The sequence below is a fragment of the Phoca vitulina genome, unplaced genomic scaffold (assembly GCF_004348235.1).
Source record: "Phoca vitulina isolate PV1807 unplaced genomic scaffold, GSC_HSeal_1.0 scaffold4, whole genome shotgun sequence".
NCBI classification, from domain to species: Eukaryota; Metazoa; Chordata; class Mammalia; order Carnivora; family Phocidae; genus Phoca; species Phoca vitulina.
This window is the reverse complement of record NW_022589707.1, coordinates 82,869,372-82,894,414: the sequence shown is the minus strand read 5'-3', so window position 1 is coordinate 82,894,414 and position 25,043 is coordinate 82,869,372. Positions and strand designations below refer to the sequence as shown.

At 37.1% G+C, this 25,043-nt stretch overlaps 1 protein-coding gene across 3 annotated transcripts in view; it reads left to right on the top strand.

Moving 5' to 3' along the window:
• Window positions 1-207: 207 nt before the first annotated feature.
• PNPLA8 (patatin like phospholipase domain containing 8) overlaps window positions 208-25,043 on the top strand; it is a 46,566-nt gene continuing 21,730 nt past the window's right edge. The window contains exons 1-7 of one of the 3 annotated variants that reach the window (XM_032402432.1): window positions 208-845; window positions 7,547-8,549; window positions 8,700-8,849; window positions 14,751-14,902; window positions 19,250-19,344; window positions 22,242-22,413; window positions 24,345-24,402. In XM_032402432.1, coding sequence (XP_032258323.1) covers window positions 7,803-8,549; window positions 8,700-8,849; window positions 14,751-14,902; window positions 19,250-19,344; window positions 22,242-22,413; window positions 24,345-24,402 — 1,374 coding nt within the window. In that variant the 5' untranslated portion in view covers window positions 208-845; window positions 7,547-7,802. Of the gene's footprint in view, window positions 846-7,409; window positions 8,550-8,699; window positions 8,850-14,750; window positions 14,903-19,249; window positions 19,345-22,241; window positions 22,414-22,708; window positions 24,310-24,344; window positions 24,403-25,043 lie in introns of those variants that run through there. The other 2 variants (XM_032402430.1, XM_032402433.1) reach the window with 2 other exon arrangements.

Below are 25,043 nucleotides of genomic sequence, written 5' to 3'. Positions count from 1 at the left end.
ATGACCTGAGCCGAAGGCAGACGCTTAACCATCTGAGCCACCCAGGCGCCCCTTAATTTTTTTAACCACTGAAGAATGTAAAGGCATTCTTAGCTCACAGATGTACAAGAACAGCCGATGGGCCATATCTGCTGTGAGGCTGTAGATTGCTCATCTGGTATGCATACAATGTCAGAATTCGAAAAATGTAAGTGTGACGTGTGGGACCTTTTGTGGGAGGTACATGGTAATGTCACAAGCTAACTTCCAATACGATAATACATGTGGAAGGGCTTTCCAGTGATACGTAGCCGCGGTGGCCATGCCCAGGAATGGCGACAGCAGAGGGCTAAGCAGAGGGGTAGAAGCCCCGGCCCAGGCCGCCCGCCACCCTCTCGGCCGATGGGAACGCAGCCCCCAGCTCCGCAGATTGGACAGCGCGCAGACACCGCCCTCAGGGACGTGAGGATGGAGGCCGGTTGACAAGCACACGGAGTGAAACAACGGCCCCCACCCCACCAACCCAGCCGCGCCTCCCCGGCGCAAGCAGGCGCGTGCACGCACGCACGTCTCCCGCCCGTCGCTCACTCAGGCTCTATTGCGCATGTCTGGAAAAAGGAGCGGCGATTGACAGGTCGGCCCAGGCCGGAGCCGAGCGGAGGGGCTCCTCCCGGCCTGGCGGGTAGACGCGGGCCGCGCGTGCGTCACTTCCGCTGGGGCGGGACAGAGCTATGGGGGTGGCGCCCCGGCCGCTGCTCTTCTGTTTGTGTTGGAAGCTCAGCTGATGCGGGTCGGCCAGTGTGGACGTCAGTGCGGGACAGAGGCGCGTCGCCGCTGCCGCCCAAGTAGTTGCGGCCTGCATCCCGGTGAGTGGCGGCGGGGGGACAGAGGCGGGACGATAGGTTAGAGAAGAGGGCAGGCTCCTGGTCTCCCCGGGCACTTGTCTGGCCCTTCTTAACTGCCCTCGGAGGGCACTTGCAGGGTAAGAGAGCGGGGAGACGCCCGGCTTCGAGGAGGTCCCGGGACCACGGTTCCAAGAGGCAGCCGGGCACCGGAAGGAGCCGCGGACTCGGGGCTGATTGGTGCGCCGTGCCCGCCCCCGCCGCCCCCCCATCCCCCACGGGTTTTGCTGGCCTGGACCCGCAAGCTGTTTTGGTTTCTTGGTCCCGCCCCGCGCTTTCTGTCCCACCCCCACTATTCCCAGCCCGGTTACCCCGAGTGTGTTTGGCTGCCCCTGAACTGTAGGGTTCTCCAGCAGTTCCGTGGTGACTGTCAAAACTGTTTCCCTAGTCTACATCGTCCTCCACTCTTAGTGCACCGGGTCATTCTGCTGCGTGATGTTTTAGTTACCAGCGGTTTCTTTTTAACCCCACCCGCATTTAAGTGCCTCCCTCCCTCCACTGTTGGTGCTTCAGCAGGTTCAGGTGTGTGCTTTTTCAAAGATGAAGCTGTGTGAATCATTGTGTTGCAGTGTTCTCTGTCATTGTCATTTCTGTCATCATGCTGGGAGGAACCTGGTTTCTACGCCTAATACAATGATAAAGAAAAGTGGTGACTTCTAGGGGAAACATAGAAGAAGTGTCCATAAGGGACTATCTTCTTTAAAATGGTGTTTTTACTTCCAGTAACAGTTGCATCTGGTTCTTGCATATAGTCCTGGTTGCTGAGATTTTAGACTGACAAAAGTATGCTTCATTGTGCTGAGGAAATGCTGTTAAAACAGTGAAATAGAATTTTTAAATCCCAGAGTTAAAAAAAAATGTATTAAACTGTGAGCCGAGAATTGATGCCTCTTATGAGGCAGTTGTTTCCAAATCCATTGTAGTTATCTTGTTAAATTGCGCAATTTACTTGTACTTTCATTATAAGAACATGTTCTTATTTCATAATTTCTATTATCAAACTTTTTCTCAATGTTGATATTGCTTTTCTATTTCTTAGATCTATATTAAAATCTTGAGAGAGTGTCTTTATAGTGAAGTTGAGGGAAAAGATCAGTTGACTAGTTGATGTAATTAATTTGCATCACTTGCAAAGTTGATAAAAATACAGCTTGTACTGAGTTGTTCTTTTGCTCAGTAATCACAAAGGAATTGTGCTGAAGGGTACATATTGCCTCACTTGTGGAACACATATTTGTGAAAAGGTCAGTTAGAACTCTTAGCCTTGGACACCTTTCTGTCATGTCATGTCTTAGTTATAATCTTTCTCTCCCATGTTATATATTTTACTTTGTTCATTATCCAGTTCTTTTAAGAACTTGCTGTTGTATTGGTTTCCATGACCCTGATTTTTTCAGGATATCTTTTCACCTGTGTTGTTTTGTTTTCTGGGAAGACTTCTTCTAACTCTGGATGTCAGTCAAGGCTCTACCCTTGTTCTTCTTTCTAAAGAAACCAGAGTTTTAAAATTTCAAATCCAAGGAATACTTTCGTAGGTCCATGAGTCCTGAAATGTTATGGAAAATATAGTATATATATGCAAATAACCATTTTTCAAGGAAGAGGAGCTGTGATCCCCAAATTCTTAGGAATTATTACTATAAACCTTTGTGTGTGTGTGTGCGCGCGCGCACGTGTGTGTAAAACCAGTCTTAGGTTTTTAGTTGTCATTGTGCTGGTAACTCCAGACATAAACCACAGCCTGTGTTCCTATAGTACATCTCCATTTAAATGTCCCATGTTACTTCATCCAAGAGATTTTTCTTTCATATTAAATTGGTCCCCTTCCCAGTCATCTCATATTCACAAATGGTATTCTCTGTGTGTGTCTGAATAAAAACTTGAGTTGTTTTGACTACTTCTCCTTACCCCATTCTTCCCTGTTACCAAGTCCCGTGTTTTGCTCTTTCCCCACTTTCAAAGTGTGGCTCAAAATAATGCTTTCTCCAGTACAGTAGCATTACCTTAATTCAAACCCTTGTCACTTTATGCCTGCATTATTGCAATAACTAAGGGAAGTCCTGTGTAGATTCATTCTTTCTATCCTCAGCTGAGCCTCCACCTAGGAATTCCCTTATTTCCTCAAGTTAAAACACAGTTGCATTCCCTAGAGGTTGGTCTAAACCTCCCTATTGTATTTATTCCTCCGCTGTATTTATACTACCCTATAAATAGGTACCCTAGTCTTCTCTGCTCTTTTCTCAGTAGATGATGGCACCTACATTCTTCTCTTTATCATTTTGCAGTCTAACTTTTGTTCCAGCGGAATTTACTCTCAAAACTATTTATGTGCATTTACTGGTGTGATTTGGGAGCAGTTAAATTAAGCGTGTTGATTTTGATAGTTTTCTATGTTTATTAATTTTTGCTTGATAATTGTTTCTAAGAGGTGTATTAAATATTATGATCATGAAATTGTCTAGTCTTCCTGTAATTGTTCCTTTTTTTTTTTTTTTGCTTTATATACTGTATTTCAGTGCCTTGTTGTTAGGTGTATTCATAATTGGTCATGAGAATTATGTCATTGGAAAGAAACAATGCAGACCCATTACCATAGTCTAGGCTTGTATAGCTTTGTCTTCTGCTTGACTATTGGGCCCATTTTTCCACCATTTTCCCTGTTTTTTACTTACCTTCAACTTCCTGGTTGTTCTTCTAGTCTTGAGTAGACAGAGCTCATTACTGTCTTCAGTATATATTTTACTTTGTTCATTATGCACTTCTTTTAAGAACTTGCTGTTGTATTGGTTTCCATGACCCTGATTTTTTCAGGATATCTTTTCACCTGTGCTGTTTTGTTTTCTGGGAAGACTTCTTCTAACTCTGGATGTCAGTCAAGGCTCTACCCTTGTTCTTGGTTGCTTTTTCCTTTGTCTTGAATGCTTTTTCCCCAGATTTTCTTACTTAATTCAGGTCTCCAGTAAAATGTCAACTCAGTTCTTCTCTTGGTCATGTCAAGTAAAATAGCCCGTTTGCCCTGAGTTTTGGAAGTATCTTTTCATGGTAGTTTTTTGTTGCTGTTGTTTAAAGATTTATTTATTTGTAAGAGAGAGAGCAAGCTTGAGCACACATGCTTGAGAGCCGGAGAGGGGCAGAGAGAGGGGGAGAGAGAATCTCAAGTAGACTCCCAGCTCAGTGCAGATCTCAGACTCTGAGATCAAGACCTGAGCTGAAACCAAGAGTCAGAAACTCAATGGACTGAGGCACCCAGGCACCCCCTTTCATGGTACTTTTAGTTGATTCTACTGAACCCCCTTGGGGTTCACCAGCTCTGACTAGTTTTCATTTGCTTAGGGTCTGTGCACCATTCAAGGCAATGTGACTGAAGAAGATCCAGGCTTGTGGTTTCTCAACTATGGATTTACCACTATTGGGGTGGTTTTTTTATTGTAATAAAAACAAGTATTATAAAATTTACCTCTACCTAAAATTGTTTAAGTATGTGGTTCTGTGGAATTAAGTACATTCACATTGTTGTAAAATAGATCTCCAGTACTTTTTCATCTTGTGGAACTGAAACTCTGTGCCCATTAAACAACCCCTTTTGCCCCATTCCCCCACCCCTAGAAACCACCATTGTGTTTTCTATAGCTATGATTTTGAATACTCTAGATACTTTATGTAAGTGGAATCATACAGTATTTGTCCTTTTGTGACTGGCTTATTTTACTTAAAATAATGTCCTTAGAATTCATCCCTGTTGTAACATGTGACAGGATTTCCATCCTTTTAAAGGCTGAATAATATTCCATTGTAGATAAATACCACATTTTGTTTATCTCTTTTTCTGTCCATGGACATTTGTTTCCACCTCTGCTATTGTGTGCTTCTATGGACACAGGTGTACAAATACCTCTTGGAGACCCTGCTTTCAATTCCTTCAGATATATACCCAGAAGTAGGGTTGCTAGATCATATGGTATTTGTATTTTTAATATTTTGAGGAACCACAATACTATTTTCCGTAGCAGCTGTTCCATTTTACAATCCCACCTACAGTGCACAAGGGTTCCAACTTCTCCACTTCTCTGCCAACGCTTGTTATTTTCTGTTTGTTTTTAATCATAGTCATCCTAATGAGTCTGAAGTGATATCTCATTTGGTTTTGATTTGCATTTCTCTGAGGATCAGTGATGTTGAGCATCTTTTCATATGCTTGTTGGCCATTTGTTTATCCTCTTTGGAGAAATGTCTGTCCAAGTTCTTTGCCCATTTTTTTAATTGGGTTATTTGGTTTTTTTGTTGTTGAGTTGTGGGAGTCCATTATTGGTTTTGAGCATAGCTTTTTATTCCACAAGTACTTTAATTGTATTTTATCAAATATTTCTGTGTTGGGGATTATGGGGCTTTTATGTTAATTCAGCTTATTCATTGACCATAAGTCTGAGGAATTCAGAAAAGCTGGGAAGGCAGATAGGTTGGTTTCTTTTCTCTCTGCCTCTCTGTAAAATTGGGTATTTTAAAATAATACATTCACATGCGATTTAGAAAGATTTTAGTTCAGACTATAATCTGAACAGTCATGGTGGGTTCTGGGTTTCTATCTTTCTCAGTCCTGTCCTGTTTCATTCTGTCAGAGATTTGCTGGAATCCTCTTTCTAGTGTCATTCCTTTGCTTAAAATACTCCATTGACAGTCTGATCTCCGATCTCCTTGGCAAGATTTGTAAGAGCCTTCATAATCTGGCCCAAAACCATCTTTGCAATATCATCTTCTACTTCTCCCTCATTATTCTCATTACTCTCTCGAGGTCTTGGCGTGAAACTAGACTGCTTGCAATTTTTGATCATACTGTGTGTGCTTAAATGCATTTTTGTCTTTGTGTTTATTTTTTTCCCCCACTATCTAAAATTCTCTCCTTTTCTCAACTTTCCACTTGAATTCCTTTTTAACTTTGTCCACTTTTTAGTGTCTTTATTTTTTGGACTTACCTGGGTATCCACTCTCACCATTTGCATGACACCGTCTGTTAAAATGTTCTAAACCATTTGCTTTTTCTTCTTTTTTGTTTGCTTTTTCTAATTATAAAAGTAATACCTGCTCATTGTAAAAAATACAATACAAAAGGAAAAAGAAAAAGCCCCTCTCCTTATTCTCTTTTGATCCCCTCCTTGGTTCACAAGAATAAACAAACTAGTGCTTACCCTTTCAGAATCTGTGTGTGTGTGCACGCGCCATGTGTGGACAGCCACGCATTTAAACTGCATGTATAGGTTTTGCTGTCTTTCGTTACCTAACATCTACCTGTTTACCTCTTTGTATCTCCACATGTGTATCGTGCATGTAGTATTGCAGCTGACCTTTTTCACTGTAGTACATATAAAGGATATGCAGATCTAGTTTCCTTTAACTGCTACAGAATATTATATGGTAACCCATTCTGCTGTATGTATGTGCCATAATTTATTGAGCCATCCCTTGCTAGAAGACCTTTAGAGTTGTTTTTCGTTGCTTTATTATTCCAAGCAGTGCATTAGGGAATGTGTATATATACTTTTGCACTCTTATACAAGTATTTCTGTAGGATTCTTAATAGAGTTTTAATAGTGGAATTGTTGATCAAAAAATATGTGCCTTTAAAATTGTGATAGATAGTAGATAGATAGATAGATAGTATTTAGTATTTAGTATTACTTACTGTCAAATAGCCCTATGTGTCCCATTTCTCCAGCCCATTATTAATACTGGATATTATCAACCATTTACATTTTTACCTATTGAAAGAACAAAATATGTTTTAGTTGGTATTTTTCTTTGATGTGGTGAAGGGTGTTTTCATAATTTTACTGTTTGTATTTCTTCATCTAATTCTCCATAAACTGGCCTGTTAATGTCCTTTGCCTATTTTTCCATTAGATTAATCTTTCTTATTATATTATGATTATGAACCCCTTGTCTGTTAGATGTGGCACATAGCTTCTTCTAGTCAGACTTCTTTGATTTAATAAACACAACTAGATAGTGAAATGTTTTTTTGCATGGCTATCTGTAGCTCTAGATTGAAAGTTCCTTCGTATCCTGTTTGTCTTTGTGATCTCAGCATCCAGCACCATGTCTGTGTAGATTAAATATTCTGTAAATGGTTTGCAATAGACGAGGTAGTATAAGACTTGAGTCTTTCAAAGAACTCAAAGTCTAGTGTCACATAAACTAATCCAGACTTTGACAAGGAAGAAAAACAACATAGTATCTAAATTGCATATTTAGTTATGTGTTGTAGGAAAACTTATGTATTTGGTAGCTTCTCTAAATTTGTTCTTAGAAACATCCTACTACTCACTTTCTTTTTTCACTGAATTCTGTACTGAAAAATGAATTGTTTTCTGTGAGCTTAAAAGTCAAATCTACATTATCCCTAATGAAAATACGTTATTCTGTCTTCTTTTGAGACAAGTTGCTGAGTTTAGTTCAAGTAGAAGTGTATTTTATCTTATACCCAGTTTAAATTTTACCTTGAATCCTAATTTTTTTTTTTTCTTGCTATTTCAGGTAAGACCATGAATTATGGCATTTCTTAAATGAAGCATTCAGGAATGAAGTGAAAATCATAACATATAGAAAATAAATGATTTTTAAGTTATGTCTATTAATTTGACTATAGATATATATTATATTTACCTCCTTAGTAATGCAAGAAGTCTTTGTGGGAAGCAGAGAAGCAAGCAACTGCATTTCTTATGCTCACCTAAACATTACTGGAGGATAAGCCACGTCAGTCTACAAAGAGGTTTTCATACAAGCAAAATAAGATGTAAATTGACCAAAAGTGAAGCCCATTCTTGCAGCAAGCATTGTTACTTTCCAAGCCACCATGGTTTACATATTGGAATTTTGAAACTTAGCACTTCTACTCCGAAGGGACTTACAAAAGTGAGCATTCGTATGTCCCGTATTAAAAGTACTTTGAACTCTGTTTCAAAGGCTGTTTTTGGCACTCAGAATGAAATGATCTCACGTTTAGCTCAATTTAAGCCAAGTTCTCGAATATTAAGAAAAGTATCAGATAGTGGCTGGTTAAAACAGACAGGCATTAAACAAGCCATCAAATCTCTGAAAAAATACAGTGACAAATCAGTAGAAAAGGGTTCTTTTTCAGAAAGTCATATTCTAGATAAAGATGAAGATATAGGTAAACAAAGCCTTTTTCGTTACACAAGTAGTATAACCACAAGATTTGGAGAGTCATTCTACTTTTTATCAAAGCATATTAATTCATACTTCAAACGGGAGGAAAGAATGTCTCAAAAAAAGGAAAATAAACATTTCCAGGACAAACTTGAAGATAAAAAGATTGAAGAAGAGAAATCGAGCTCTCCAGATCCTGGCGTCCTGACTGATAAGCTAGATTCAGAATCTTCTTTATATTCTGTGGACAAGCCTGCAAGTGCCAGTGGGACACCTGAGGCTCTTCCACTTTCTACTAAACAAAGTATTGCTAACTTTCTTTCTCGTCCCACCGAAGGTGTCCAAGCTTTAGTAGGTGGTTATATTGGTGGACTTGTCCCCAAATTAAAGTATGATTCAAAGAGTCAGCCAGAAGAACAGGAAGAGGCTGTTAAAGCTGAGCAACCCGTCAGCAAAGACAAAAATGCAGAGGAGAAGAAGCAGTTATCTCTTCAGCGAGAAAAGGCAAGTCGTTACCAGTGTCGCTTGACATTTTAATTTTGGTCAAATGCATAAATTTCATTTCCCTATGGGACCTAAGAAACTTAATCACGTGTTGGTATTACTAGAGAAGTTTCGCATTCTAATCATATACATTTTAATATGTCTTTGTAGATTATTGCAAGAGTGAGTATTGATAACAGAACTCGGGCATTAGTTCAGGCATTGAGAAGAACAGCTGACCCAAAGCTCTGCATTAACAGGGTTGAAGAATTGACTTTTCATCTTCTAGAATTTCCTGAAGGAAAAGGAGTGGCTGTCAAGGTAATTCTAATTTATTTAATCTGGTTTTGTCTTGGAATAAAAATACTAATACACTTTTTAAAATGGAGAAGGCAATACCTTTCATTTTTTTATTTAAATATTTTTATGGTTTTTATCATACACATGATGTGTCATAGAGTCAGTAATTGCCCCACTTATTCTGTTATATATATTATGCTAAACACTCTTTTATTCTGTGATGATAAATTATGCTATTGATACTGCTATCTATACTTTGAGATTAAACGTTTTAAAATAGAAGATAAATCTCAGTGTGTTCATTGAATTGCCAAATAGTTGCCAAATTTTTCTTAAATGTGTTTATATAACTGCTTTTAAGACAGGAGGTGTAATTCATAAGTACAACCATTGCTAATTTTTATTTCATGATCTTTTTGTATTTGCAAGTCAACATTTTAATGATCTTAATGATAATTGGATTGATAATTATATTAATAAAATGATTAGCTTTTCTTGGCCTCAGTTTTTTCAAATATAAAGTAGTGAAGGTAATTTAGACCCATTTAAATAGACCCTTTTCAGAGAAATACTATAAAACATGATTGATATGGTTGCGTCTCTTTCCATCTGCACTGCTAAGATTATTTGTAATATTTATCAACAAATTACAAATATATAATGAACAGATTATGTTAAAATTTGATTAGAGATCTGTTAATGCTTGTTTTTAACTTGCCATTCAGAAAATTTTAAGTTAACTTAGTTCATATTTATTCCATTTTTTGCAACCATCTTGCTGAACAGTTATGTCTTTAAATAAGGTTGCCTTCTTTGTATAATTGTCTGTTGTATAATTGTTTGACTCATACATCATAAAGCTAAACTTTAGAATTTCATGTTCATAAAATTGGGAATTATTTTTCATAGATATTTAATCTCTTACCTAAAAGACAAATTTTCCAAAGGTAGATATGCTTTTAAGTCTATTTAACATTTCAGGGATATACTGAAAGCAGCGATCTAAAATAGAATTGCATACTTTAAAAAAATGTTTTATTGAAATATAATACAACTTGCAGTTATTGGAATCAAGTTCAATGAATTTTTCACACTCTAAACGCATCCATGTAACCAGCACCCAGATGAAGAACACAATTTACCAGCACTTCAGAAGCCTCCCTTGTGACCCCTTCAGTCACAATCTCCCCAAATTAATTTAGATAGATTAGTTTTGGGGGTTTTTTTGTACAAACTACTGTGATGGGGTTTTTTCATTCATCATGTTGGTAGTAATCATTTACATTGTTGTGAGTAGTTACAGAACATTCATTCTTGTTGCTTTCATATTGCATGGTGTGAATGTATTACAATTTATTTATTTATTGTACTACTGATGAATTGTTGGGTACTTTCTAGTCTTAGTCTATTATGAATAGTCATGCTAGTAGAAATTTTAAGGGCTCTTTTATTTTGCTTACTGATCACGTCTAAGGACCCTTCAATACCAAGGAGTAATGTGTTGTAGGAATGTATATTCCGATCAAGTATGATTGAAAATCTGGACAGTCTTTAAAAAGTTCTTATCATTTCCCTAAATAAGCATCTCAAAAAGAATGAACTTGATAAATTAAGACTTGTTAACATGTACACTCTCATGTGAACTTTCCCAGTGAAGTTTTCATTATTTGAAAGAATTGAGCTTTTGAAAAATGCTAGAATTGTTTGCTTTAAAACATTTGTATGAATTTCACATTTTTGTGAATCATATTTATGGTGGCCAAATCAGAATGAATTGTCTTTGATAGACTTGTTTCCTCCTGTGTATATATATGTATTTGATGTGCTACATTTATGGCAGCCACATCTAGGAAATTGCCTTTGATGATTTTTTTCTTTGTTGGTGAAGGTAGTCTCCTTTCACTATTTGTTAAATAAAGAAGCAACCTTTTATTATTAAAAAAAAGGGCAGCATAAACTTTGTAAAAAATTTTTTAAAAATTAAAAAAAGAGAAAATAAGAATAACATATTTCTGCTACCCAGAGATTACCACTGTAAATAACATATTTCTGCTACCCAGAGATTACCACTGTAAATGTATTAGTGTCTATTTGTATTAATCAGATTAAGCCGAGTTAATAAACAATACCAAAACCTCAGTGGCTTAACACAACAGGAGCTTATTTGTCCCTTGTGCAAAATCGCCTGGGGGTTTGGGTGACTTCAGGACAGTGAACCTCTGTGTGGTGGCTACTTTGATCTTGTTCTCGTATGTTTGCGTTCGAGGCCTCCATGATCACTCTAGTAGGGTAGGAGTTTTCAGCAGCAAGTGCCGCAGGTTTCTTCTAGTTAAAACTTACTTATCCTGCGCAATTGCATTGGCCTGAGAAGTACTGTCTTCTTGTGCCTGGAAGGAGAAGCAAATTGGATATTGGTGAACATTAGTAATGTCTGCCGTGGTATTTCTCTAGAAAATGTTCTGTGCATATATATAATATACCAGAATAAAGTCATTCAATATGTACTGCTTTTTAGTCTGTTTTTTATTTTGTTTTTTCAGTTTGTAATGTACACCTCTCTGTATCAGTAAATTGTCATTTCATCCTATACCCATGTTGAAAATGTTCTTTGTGTAACTAATTGGGTCCAAATGAAGGTCCAGTCTAGACCATATTTATATATCATCTGGTTATTTCCCCTAAGTCACTTACAGCCCTGTTCCTCCTTATCCACAAAAACTAATTGAAGAGACCAGGCTGGTTATCTTGTAGAATGGCTCACTTTGTGGATTTATGTGGCTTCCTCCTCATTGGTGTTATTTGATGTATTCCTTCTTCCTTTGTATTTGCCGAACACTAGAGTATAAATATAAAGACTTGGTTGAGTTAAACATTTTTGTTAGAGCACATTGTATATGATGCCACGTGCCTCATCTTCCATCATATCAGAACACGCATAATTGGTTGAAAAACCAAGGTTGACCACTGGATTAGGGAGATGACAGTCTGATCTTCTATTGGACATTTAGGCTAGAACCATAATCCCATCAGCCATTAACCTAATTGTTACCAGAACTAGTCATTTCATTAGGGTTGCAGAATGATAAATTTCTAATTCTGCCACTCCTTCTGCATTGTAATTGACATTCTTCTGTAAAAGTAGAGCTTTTCTTTACCAGCTAAAGCTATCTGGTTACTCAAAGACCAATTTCACAGGATAAGCAAGAAAAATGTTTAGTTTCCTTCTACTTAGTCACCAATTTTCAAAGTAAAGAGATGCTTTAAAAGCTGCCTCATTGGTGACATGAATTTTTTGGCATTTTTTTAAACTATCATTATGAACTCCTAGTTTTTCATAAATTGTGTTTCTATAATTTTTTTCCTCCCCCCTCTCTTTTTTTTGAATGCTGAGTTCATCTCAACTTTGGTAGGGGCCCCAAGTTCATTTTGTGATTTTAACTTTTTATAAAAATATCATGGGCAGAAAAGTAAATGTAAGCACACAGCTCTGTGAATTTTCAAAAATTGAAAACATCTGTATAACCCTCACCCCTTTATGCCCCCTTCCAATCACTGTCTCCAAAGAGATTAGACCAGTTTTCCTGATTTTTAGCAGTCTAGATTAGTCATGCCTTTTTCTGCACGTTCTACAAATGGAATGGTACAACTTGTGCTCTTTCATATCTGTTTTTTTCACTTGACATTATTTGTGAGAACCTTCAATGTGGGGTATGGTTATGAAACATTCTCATTGTGGTGTATTCTGTGGTATGAATATAGGACGGTGTATCCATTTTACTGATGGACATTTGGATAGTTTCCAGTCTGGGAGTATTTAGGAATAGTGCTTCCAGGACGTATCTTTTGGAAAACACAGGTCTTTACTTGTTTGGGAGTGTATACCCAAGAGTAGTGGTCCTGGTCATGAAGTATACCTATTTTCATCTTAAGTAGATACTGCCAAATGGTTTTGCAAAGTGTTTATACCAATTTATACTTTCGCCAAAATTGTGTCGACCTTCTGGTGGGTTCTACTTCCTCCCCAACACTTTATCTTTTTTATTTTAGCCATTGTGTTGGATGCTTAGTGATACTAAATTGTGGCTTTAGTTTGCATTTCTCTGATAACTGTGAAGTTTAGCACCTTTTCCAGTGTTTATTGGCCATTTGTATACTTCCTTTGTGAAGTGCCTGTTCCAGGTCTTACTCATTTTTCCTTTGGGTTGACCAGCTTTTTCTTACTGATTTGGAGAATTTCTTTATATATTATGGATAAAAGTTTTTATATATATGGTGTATATTACATGTATATATTACGTATAATAGTAATATACAATAACTGTGTTTTTTGTAAATGTATTTTCCCACTCTTTGAGTTACCTTTTAACTCAGCTGGTTTCTCGGTCCTCCGTTTATAGCCCTCTGTCTGAACCAGTCCCAGTTATTCAGTCTTTAGTTTCTTCCCCAAATAAGTAAATACCTCAGGGAAGAAAGGCTGTAGTTTATGAGATCACTTCTTTTTTTAAAAAAAGATTTTATTTATTTATTTGAGAGAGAGAGCATGAGCAGAGGGGAGAGGGAGAAGCAGGCTCCTCCCTGAGCAGGGAGCCCGACGTGGGGCTCGATTCCAGCACCCTGGGATCATGACCTGAGCCAAAGGCAGACACTTCACCGACTGAGCCACCCAGGTGCCCCTGAGCTCACTTCTTAGCAATTATCTCCTCTCCAGATTCTTAGCTCCTTCTGTCCTCATTGCTTCAGCAGCCCTCTGGTGCTTTTAAACAGATGGAACTTGTTTTGTCTTTTATTAAAGTTTTCTAATTGTTCTTGGAAAGAGACTGTTCTAACCAGAAATGGAAATTTACATTCCCAAGCTCCACCCAACTGAAAAGGAATTTAAAACAATATTTTTTCAGATTTTATTTATCATAAAAAAGAAACAAATGAATGATCATTGGGATTTTTTTTTTTTTTAATTTACTGAAGTTACATAGCACAAGTATAGCTGCTAGTCACCTATTCCCTTAAACCTGGGGTTCCAACCGGATAAGAGGCTTATGTGTACAGAACCTAGAGAATCTCTGGTAAACTCAGTATAGAACCCTGGGATTTAAGCTCTTGCCTCTGGTCGGCAATATGAAGTTAAACACTTAGAGTCTTGGAGTCCTAGTTTTGTTTAGACTAACTATTTAAGGGGCGCCTGGGTGGCTCAGTCGTTAAGCATCTGCCTTCGGCTCGGGTCATGGTCCCAGGGTCCTGGGATCGAGCCCCACATTGGGCTCCCTGCTCAGCGGGAAGCCTGCTTCTCCCTCTCCCACTCTCCCTGCTTGTGTTCCCTCTCTCGCTGTGTCTCTCTCTGTCAAATAAACAAAATCTTTAAAAAAATAAACTAACCATTTAAATGTAATGAATTTGAATCTGAATTATTTGTTGTAATGGTCAGCTTTTGCCTTCTACCTTAATTATATTTATTGACATTTGTTTATATTTCACTATGAGCTACCCTTATATCCCATGTGCACAAGATGGTTTGTTTTTCTTTTGATAAGTTTAATTTCCAGTAATTACTATGAAGAAGTTTGATCTTTAGGATTTGGAGAAAATAGCTTATACAATTTATAATGTTAACCTTTTGTTTTAACAATTAATACTTTGTAAATTTGTGTTAAGCGAATTATATTTTTTCTAATTATTAAGCATTGAATCTTTTAAAGAAAATATTTGGACTGAGGTTAATTTTTAACCTAGATATTAGAAGAAATATAATTTAAATATTAATCGACATTACTGTGTTAAAAAGTAATGTCATTTAAGATATTGAGAAAGTAATAAACACTGGCACTGTGATTATATGTGATGATCTACATAGGTTGGTTAAAAATAATCATACATTTTCATTCTTGATTTGACAAAAGCAATAAAATATTTTTTCTCTCAATACAGGAGAAAATTATTCCGTATTTACTAAGATTGAGACAAATTAAGGATGAAACTCTTCAGGCTGCAGTTAGGGAAATTTTGGCCTTAATTGGCTATGTGGATCCAGTGAAAGGAAGAGGAATCCGAATTCTTACAATTGATGGTGGAGGAACAAGGTAAAGCTAGAAAAATGATTTTTTAAATCTATAGATCCAGTTCAGCCTTAGAACTTTTTTTAACTGATTCTGTGTAATTATAGTAACTATATCATTGTAAAACCAAATTTTTAAAATAAAACATGAAATAGTTTTTCTTAATTTATTATTTTATCAATCTAAGAGCTTCTTTGTTGTTTTTTTTTTTAAGATTAATTTAGAGCAAGAGTGAGCATGAGTGGGGGGAGGGGCAGAGGGAGAGAGAGAGAGAATCTCAAGAGGCACCATGCTCAGCGCTGAGCCCAACACAGGGCTGGATCCCAGGACCCTGAGATCATGACGTGAGCAGAAATAGAGTCAGCAGCTTAACCAACTGAGCCACTCAGGCACCCCAAGAGCTTCTTTAACATATACCTGAATTTGCTTTTATTTTAATTTGACCTAGTATTTATTTCAGTTTGGTCTTTTCAGACCTTTTTGTTAGTTTAGGACAGTGTATCAATCATGATTTAAAAAATGTTGGCAAAGTTTTGTAATGTTAGCTTTCTTTTATTATATTTATCTTACCCAGGTTTATCAGTCAGCTAGTCACTTAATAAAGTGATGGCTATAAAAGGAGTCTATATCAGTAACTTTCTGACTCCCCACATCCTCACCTGCAGATGCCAGTTCTGCTGCTACACAGGAGATACTTAATGTATTCTTAGCTCAGAAGAAGGTAGTTTCACCATCAGACTCCATTCTTACTGTCAGCAGTTCATCGGTGCTTCTTATTAGTTTGCCTGGTTCCTTGCTGCTTGTTGGTTAGATCCTTTGGTGTTAACCTTTTCCCCCAGATTTTCTAGCTTGGGTTCTAGTTCCTGCCATCTCTAGTCTCACCTCTGAAATTGATAGTACATGCCATGCCTACTGTTCTTTGATTACTTTGCCTCTCTGATTCGTTCTCTGATAGACCTGCCTTGCCAGTTACCATTTTGTATGTCCAAGTACTACCCTTATCTTTTTGTTAAATTCTAAAGTCCTGTATGTCAGCCAGATTCTTTTAATTTTGACACCAACGTGAATAATGGGTGTGAGTGATGAAGGAAGAAGGCTGTTTAATAATCTAGGCAGAGGACAATAAAATAACAGCTTTGGGTGGTGGCAGTGGGAAGCAGGAGGAAGGAAAAATATGCAAGAAAACTTTGAAGAAAAGGGGGATTGGATATAGAAGGAGGTCAAGAGCGCTCTTAAATGTAGACCCCATGGATGCCTGGGACAGAATTGCAGGGAAATGGGAGGAGGTGATTGGTATTGAGAAAGTTCTGTTTCGAACCTGTTTCGAACATGTTGAATATAAGACTTTACACATCAAATAGAAGTGCTAATTTGGCAAATGAAGATTGGGTTGATTGAGGAGAAAAGTCTTAGAAGATCTTTTGTGGGGTGCCTGAGTGGCTCAGTCAGTTAAGCGTCTGCCTTTGGCTCAGGTCATGATCCCAGGGTTCTGGGATTGAGCCCTGCTCCCTGCTCCGCGGGAAGCCTGCTTCTCCTTCTCCCACTCCCTCTGCTTGTGTTCCCACTCTCGCTGTCTCTCTCTGTCAAATAAATAAATAAAATCTTTGGGAAAAAAAAATCTTTTGTATGTTTCTTATGGAAGTGAAATAATTCAAGAAGGTGAACATCATTTATATGATAGATAAAGTGGTAATGTACTGGAGAGGATCATTCTAGTTCATAGAATTAGTTCAAAGTGGTGGGAAGTAAGGAGAGTGGCAGTTAAATGAGTAAGGAATTTTACTGAGGAGCAGGAAGAAGCCAGTCCTCTCTGCCATTAAGATCAGGGCAGATAGAAAGGATGGTATCATTCATTGAGTCAACTAACAGGTTTTGAGTGCCTACCATGTTCCTTACACTGATTTGGATCCAGGAATCAGTCAGTAAGCAAAACAGACAAAATCCAAGTCTTTATGGTACTAGCATTCCAGAGGAGGAAAGAGAACAAATAGAAAGCAAAAATGTATTTTTTTGAATAGTAAGGGGTGCTATGAAGAAAAATAAAGCAAAGTGATAAAGAGTAACAGTGCTGTTTTAGAGAATGATCATGACTATGACTTCTTTTTTTTTCTATTTAAAAAAATACTGAGATACCGACTTACTATATTAGTTTCAGGTGTACAACACAATGATTTGATACCTGTTTATTTTGCAAAATGATCACAGTCTAGTTAACATCTATCACCACACAGTTAATTTTTTTTTCTTGTGATGAGAGCATTTAAGATTAACTCTTTCAATAACTTAAATATGCAGTATAGCATTGGTAACTATGTTACCATGTTGTACCTTACATCCCGGGGACGTATTTATTGTATTATTTATTGCGTAACTGGATGTTTGTACCTTTTTTTTGAAAAAGTAACATTTGAGTAGAGATCTGAAGGAACAGTCAAGAACATTCAGCTATCTATTTAGAGTGAGGGAGGTATGTTGAAAAGAGCTTTGGGACCAATAAGTATTTGATTTTAGAGAATAGGAGTTTTGTTAGTCGTTCAGGGAGGAAATTGGAGTTGAAGACATTTGGGGAAATCTAACCGTGGGTTAGGATGAAGGGAGGTTTAGATCAGCGGTTCTCCACTGGAGGCAATTTTGCCGCCTGGGGGACGTTTGTCAGCGTCTGGAGGCATTCTTAGTTGTTGCAGCTGGGGGACCACCACTTGCGTCTGGGGGGAAGAGGGCAGTTGATGCTGAAAACCTACAATGCACTGGCTAGCCTGACAGCAAAGACTTGTCCAGCCCAAAATGTCACGCGTGCTGCTGCTGAGAAGCCTTGCTTGAGGGGGACATGAGAAGGCAGCCAGGATGGGAAGTTTGTGTGGAGAGGAGTAAGGTATGAGGGCTTGGGGGAAAAAGAACCCATACCTTTTATTTCTTTTGTATATGAGAGCCCCCTACAGTGTTAGGCAGAATCAACCTGGCAAGTGTATTTATTTCTAAATTTGACCTGAATTAATTTATAAGTACAGCATTTTAAAATAGTTTTCTTCCTGATTATACACGTAAACTTGGAGGGGGAAAAAAAAAAGAAAAATATATGAAGAAAAGCAAAACAAAAAATTATAGCTCACAATTTCCAGATTTTTAATATTTTGACTTATTTCTTTAAATCTTTTTTTCTTGCATGAGTATGTATGTGCATGTTTTATTTCTTTTTTATAAGATAATAGAGGTCACATTGTTAAATATATTTATCTGGCATTATCTCTAATTCTTCATGTCTCACTTTGATTTCATAATGTATCTCTTTGATAAACCATATTGTCTTTTACCTCTCTTCAAATCCACATTACTTCTTAAAATTAAAAAAAAAATCACTTTTGGTTTTCTACTTTAATGTTAGAGTATTTTCTAGTGATTTCCTGTTAGCAGTGGTATCAAAGGATACTTTGACACTCTAGGTTGTATTTGGTGGTGCCTGACTATAGCCACTACCTCTCTGCCCCACATCTTGTATTGGGTTTAGACCCTTTCATTGCTTCTGTATATCTCCCAGCATTAAGAATTGTCCACATGTTACACACATCCTGAATTAGCCTACACCTCCTGGCCCCTTTCATTTCCACATTCATCATCAGGCTCTTTGCTGCCTTTGGCAGGGATCCAGAAATGAGCAAAGTAAGCAGCATAAAGTAGTACATCCCTAATGAGGGGCATTGTCTTGAAGTTGTTGAAGGTTTTAAAAAATGAATAAATAAAAGAACTCTTAAAAGTATGACTAGCGAAATGCAGAAAACAAAAATGTATAGAAGCATAGGCAGCCAACTTACATTGCAGGGAGAGGAAACCAATATATGATGTTCCAAAACTGAGTGCAGGTTTTAAGTATTTCCCACAGTCTGGGGTGTTTAAAAAAAATACCTTCCGTTCGCATCTTTATAGTCTTACGCAAAGAGATACTAATATAAATGTAAAACATGGAGCGCCTCGGTGGCTCAGTCGTTAAGCATCTGCCGTCGGCTCAGGTCATGGTCCCAGGGTCCTGGGATCGAGCCCCGCATCGGGTCTCTGCTCGGCGGGAAGCCTGCTTCTCCCTCTCCCACTCCTCCTGCTTGTATTCCCTCTCTCGCTGTTTCTCTCTCTGTCAAATAAATAAATAAAATCTTTAAAAAAAAATAAATGTAAAACATGCTGCTATAACACAGGTTTTCTACCATTATTTAGATATTGGAATTTTGAAAGTGATCTTACTACAGGCAGTTTTTACTGACGTTAATTTATATTATCAGTTTCCATGTTAGCATATAAGCTAGAAAAGCAACTTGTAGGCTTGTTTTATTCAAGACTTAATTTCCTTGAAACAGGAATTTTCATTTTTCCTTTTTTCTGTAGGGGTGTGGTTGCTCTTCAGACACTGCGAAAATTGGTTGAACTTACTCAGAAGCCAGTTCATCAGCTCTTTGATTACATCTGTGGTGTGAGCACAGGTAATTATTGTTATATGGAAGCCCTGCGTCCCCACAGTATGCATTTAAAATCATGGTCATTCTCTGAAGTGATGAATATTAGTTTTATATTTTGATGATGAATAATCCTTTGATTGGCTTAATGAACTTCATAAAATGTTTATTGGGAATAAGTTACCATTTGGAGGTGGTGTTTTGTTTTTTTTTGTTTTTTTGAGAGAAAGAGTGCGAGAGCGTGTGCCTGTGCAAGTAGGGGTGAGGGGCAGAGAGAGAATCTTAAGTGGTCTCCATGCTCAGCACAGAGCCTGAGGCAGGGCTTCACCTCTTGACCCTGAGATCACGACCTGAGCTGTATCAAGAATTGGACGCTTAGCAGTCTGAGCCACCCAGGCGCCCAGGAAATTGCTTCTTAATCATTTCTTATCTGATTGTTTAAAGCCAGAATTTAAATTGATAAATGTGAGAATCTATGTGTTTAAAAGCCTACTTCTTAATACAGTTGGATACATTTAAAATTGTAGTGTCATGTTTGTATAGAAGAAATTGGCAATTTAGAATACAATTGTTACTGAATAATTTTTTAGTTTTCCTTGAATCACCATCTGATACATTTTTGTTCTGTTTTCTGTTTTTCTATTTCCTTACTTCAGCTCTGTCACCCATCCATCCATCCATCCAGGCCCACCCCATGTATGCATTAAGCCCCTCAAGATACCCATAGCTGTTGCTTATCCCCTAGGTAACACTCAAGGACTATCAGGATTGTGAATCCTTGCTGTATATTTTACTGTGTGACCTGATAATTTCTCACTTCATGTTAGTTCATAAGCTTTCTTTTCTATTTCTTTTTCTCACTCTTTTAAATTAAAATAGTTCTAAAGACCACTAGCAACAAAATCAAATGATTTCTCTACGTTATCTCTGTCAAGTATGACAAATATGCCCAAAGGGCATGTTAATTGATGTTCAGTTGTGAAAACTTACTGAGTGCAGTTAAAGGAATGATTCAAAAGCATAAGGAATTAGTGCTTCTTATAATGTTCCATGGAACACTAATTCCTCAAGATGTTAGGTTACAGGAAGTTGTTGGGTTAAAGGAAGTTATGCAGGTTTCTTTACAGAGGGACTTCTGAGATATTTTAGTATGTTAACAATGCATCGTGACTCTCAGGATAGGAAAATAATATTTATTTCCCAATTTGATTTAACTGTGGAAATGTTTCTTAAAAGAGACCTTTCCTATGGCTAATGTTTTTTTAGCACTTTTTTTGAAGCTTTTACCCAGACCATTTCTATTAAATTTTGTGGTGGTTCTTAGCAATTCACACATTTAAACAAGCTAACGTCCTGCTTTGGCACTAACGAGAATTTTAAATCAGAGATTCATCCATGAAGTAGAGTATGAGTTTATGTAATACGCACATTTCTGTGTTTATCACAATATATCTTTTCCATTGTGTCTTCCGGCTTATGTTAACCTTAACTTCTAATACAGTGCTTATAATTTCCTTTCGTTTTTTCATTTTGTATATTCTAATGTAGAAATTTTGTTTGCACTTAGAATTTTTATAAAGTTAATAGATTTAGTTTAAGGGTAATAATATCCTTGCCAGTTTAATAAAATTTAGTTTTAAAATATCTGCTCATCTTTATAATAGCTCTACTTAAAAGGCACTTAGTTTTTGGCAAGTTATTTCTTGTGTTAATTAGGGATTTTCTGCAAACTGAAAAAAGTAATTTCTATTACATAGTTATGCCAATTTATTTTAAAACATAAGCTGTTTTATCTTTTACTAAAAAGAATAAGACCAAGTATGACAAAATACATACAATATTTGAAATACGTTACGATAATGAGTTCCTGTTTTTTCCTTGTTCGCAATATCACAGTGATGTTGTGTTTGTCTTTGTCCCCATCCCCGAAGCTTTCTCCCCTACGTTCCTCCTTAGTTCAGGGATAGGCCAGTTAGGTACACTAGGTGGCAGTGTGTCCTACCAAGTGCAGCCAGGACATGAATTCAGCTATTTAAAAGGATATCCCAGAGACCTAATTTCTTTACTTAGTTTAGTTCCCCGGACCAACTCAAAGGAGTAATTATTTTAATGAATTGGTAAGTTGTCAAATATACTGTATTCTGTGACTAAAACTAAGGAATTTATTAAGGTTAGAAAGAACGTCATTGACCATGATATCTTAATTATGTATTATTTGATGTACAGCAATCCTATATTTTAAAATTAATCTTCATATCACTGGTTAACATTTATTTAGTCCTTATTGAGGCCGGGTAAAGCCCTTTACATGTGTTACCCCTATATAAGAACATTATAAATTTTAGTTATTATCTTTTTTTTTTTAAGATTTTATTTATTTATTTGAGAGAGAGAGGGGGAGAGAGCACAAGCAGGGGGAGCGGCAGAGGGAGAAGCAGACGCCCGCTGAGTAGAGAGCCTGATGAGGGTCTCAGTCCCAGGACCCTGGGATCATGACCTGAGCTGAAGGCAGATGCTTAACTGACTGAGCCACCCAGGTGCCCCAGTTTTAGTTATTATCTTAATAGATGAAAAAATTGGGGCTGTGAGAGGTTAAATAGTTGGTCCCAGATGGCACAGAAAGTATCAGAGCTAGAATTTTTTTTTTTTAATTTTTATTTATTTATTTGACAGAGAGAGACACAGTGAGAGAGGGAACACAAGCAGGGGGAGTGGAAGAGGGAGAAGCAGGCTTCCTGCTGAGCAGAGAGCCCGATGTGGGGCTCGATCCCAGGATCCCGGAACCATGACCTGAGCCGAAGGTAGACGCTTAACGACTGAGCCACCCAGGCGCCCTTCAGAGCTAGAATTTTAACCAGGTCTGTGACTCAGGAAGAAGTACTGTAATGTCAACACTGATAAAAACTAAGCATTCTTTCTTTCAGGTGCTATATTAGCATTCATGTTGGGATTGTTTCATATGCCCTTGGATGAATGTGAGGAACTTTACCGAAAATTAGGATCTGATGTGTTTTCACAAAATGTCATTGTTGGAACAGTCAAAATGAGTTGGAGCCATGCATTTTATGACAGTCAAACATGGGAAAATATTCTTAAGTAAGTTATTATTTTTTTAAAAAACGTTTGATTCTATAAATAATATGTGCGTATTATTTGAAAAATGAAAAAAATTAAAAAGAATATTAAATTATTGATCCCAGTAATTAGAGATAACCACTGTTAATATTTTGGTGCATAATTCCAGTCACTATTTTTTTTTTTTTTTTAGTTCATTTGTGAGATTTGCATGTAGAAGTTACAATTGCCTTTTTAAAAATTGAGACCAGGTTATAAATGGACACGTGTTTTTTACAATCATTTGATATAATTTAATTTTCCTCCTTCAATAAAGGGATAGAATGGGATCCTCACTAATCCCCTACTTTTTCCCTACAAGTTATATTTTTTTTTCCCTACTTTTGCTGTACAACATACCACTCCAGAACTTACTGGTTTAAAACAACCTGATTCTGTGGTGTAGTGTTTCTTCTGTTCTTGTTTAAACTCACTCACACACCACAGCTGAGGTGGCTGGGACACCAGTCTCTCTCTCCACATGGTCACTCTCATTCTGGACTTCATCTTGTTAGACTGGTCTGAGTTTCCAGAGGGCAAGCCCCATTGCATGAATACTTATTAGGCCTCAGTTTAATGGCATGTTTGCTGAGGTCCCATTGGCCACAGCCACTCAAACATAGGGCCTGTGGGAAGGGACTCTTCAGAAGGGTATGGATAGCAAGAAGTGTGATTCATTGGAGGGTCATTATTGTTATCCACCACATCTACTCTCTGGCCTTTTTTTGTCTTTTTTCCCCCTCTTATTTATTGAGAGCATATTTGTGCCTTTTTTTTTTTTTAACTGTGATAATGATTTTGTGTTATTTTAGGGACACTGTGTTTATCAGTGGAATCTAGCAGTTTTGAGGGCTTTTTTTTTTTTTTTTGGTATTTTCAGTTTCTCTGAAATAAGCAATTAATGTTCCTGACTTTCTCTTCAAATTTATATTCATAACGTACTGCACTAAAGCATTTTACCTCTGTTTATAAAATCAAGGCTTAAAAAAAATGTGAACTTTGCTTGAAGTGTAAAAGCAACATGCTGCCAGGGTCTCTGTCCCAATTTTACAGCAAGATGTCTGTGAAAAGATAAAGATCCTAAAAGAAACACAGATCAGGTTGGAAAGACAAAGATCTTGTCCACTTTAGAAAGTATTTTACATTGATATTTATGCAAGATTATACAGGGTAGATCACCACCTAATTTGTACATATTACCTGTATATGAAATTCACTAATACTCTATTTGAGAATCATGAATATTGTTTGAAAAAATGTCGTTAGAAACATGTTTTTTTCTTACTGAGGCAAGTTGGCAAAAAACATAGTCTTTATACCCAATACAGGGGAAAATATACACATTTTTAAGTCAGGAAAAAATCTGCTGTGAAATAAAACTCCTTTATAAAATGGAATTGTGGAAATTGCTGCCCAAGGACAAGATCTGTAATGTTGCAGTAATTCAGAGCCCAACTCGGATGATTTAAAAAGCATTTTGTAGGAGTGACATCGGCTCTGTATTGCTAGACCAAGTTTAAAGTCTAAATGTCCTGATCTGGTTTTTAGATTACTCTGTTACTAGTCTACATACTTCTGCAGTTTTATTTCAACACAGCTCCTTTATCCCTCAGGAGGACCCTGAAAACAGCTGGGTTATTCTGCCTCAGTGCCTTTCTTTACCCCTTAGTCGGGGTTGAATGTGTTCCCTTGTCATTTTTTGGTGTCCTTCTCAAGCTCCACTTCAACTATATATTGTTATATGTGCATTAATTGTACTATCAGGCGCCTGGAAGAGATTTTTATATTTCTTTTTTGTCGCTCATAGTACTTTGAACAAAGCCCTGAGCAAACAGTATTTGCATATTTTATGTTCCCTGATGTTAGGAGATACGATCATTTTGATATAATTTAATTTTCCTCCTCTAATAAAGGGATAGAATGGGATCCTCACTAATGATTGAAACAGCAAGAAACCCTACATGTCCTAAGGTAAGTTTGGAGTCTTAAATATAATACCAACTTGGAATTGAAGGTTAGGCGAAAACACTTGTTCTAAAGGCCCATTACTAAGAGAAACATTTCTTAGGAACCTCTTAATAGATTATATTGATTCCTTACATCTTGCTTGGGCCATTTTCTAAAGATCTAGGATGTGGGCATTAGACCTCTTCCTATAGCCAGTAAAAGTATAACAAAAAGTTTAAGAACATGAAAGACTACGACTGAAAATAAGGAAGAATTATTTTATCATAAGGTTAATCAAATCCAGTGATTTAAGAAAAATTGTAGCATTTCCTTGCCCAGACTTTTTAAAAGAAATTTTATGTGCCTGTAGATATATGTTAGATTAACATACAAATGGAATTCCAATTTTAAAAATGGTAAAGCCACAAGGATATGTCTCATGTGGTCTCTTTTTATTTATTTTGTCTGAAACCTAATAATCTGAGTATTGCTTGAGTTCTGTGTTCTTTAATAATACTTGTTATTTGATTAAGGAATAGCATTTATGGACTTTAGAATCCCTTGTAGCTTGTATTTGTTCTTGGATAACAAGCTGTAACCGTGAAAAATCAAATTCAGCTCCCTTTATTTCTCTTTCACTCTTGCTTGTTCAAAAATCATTCATT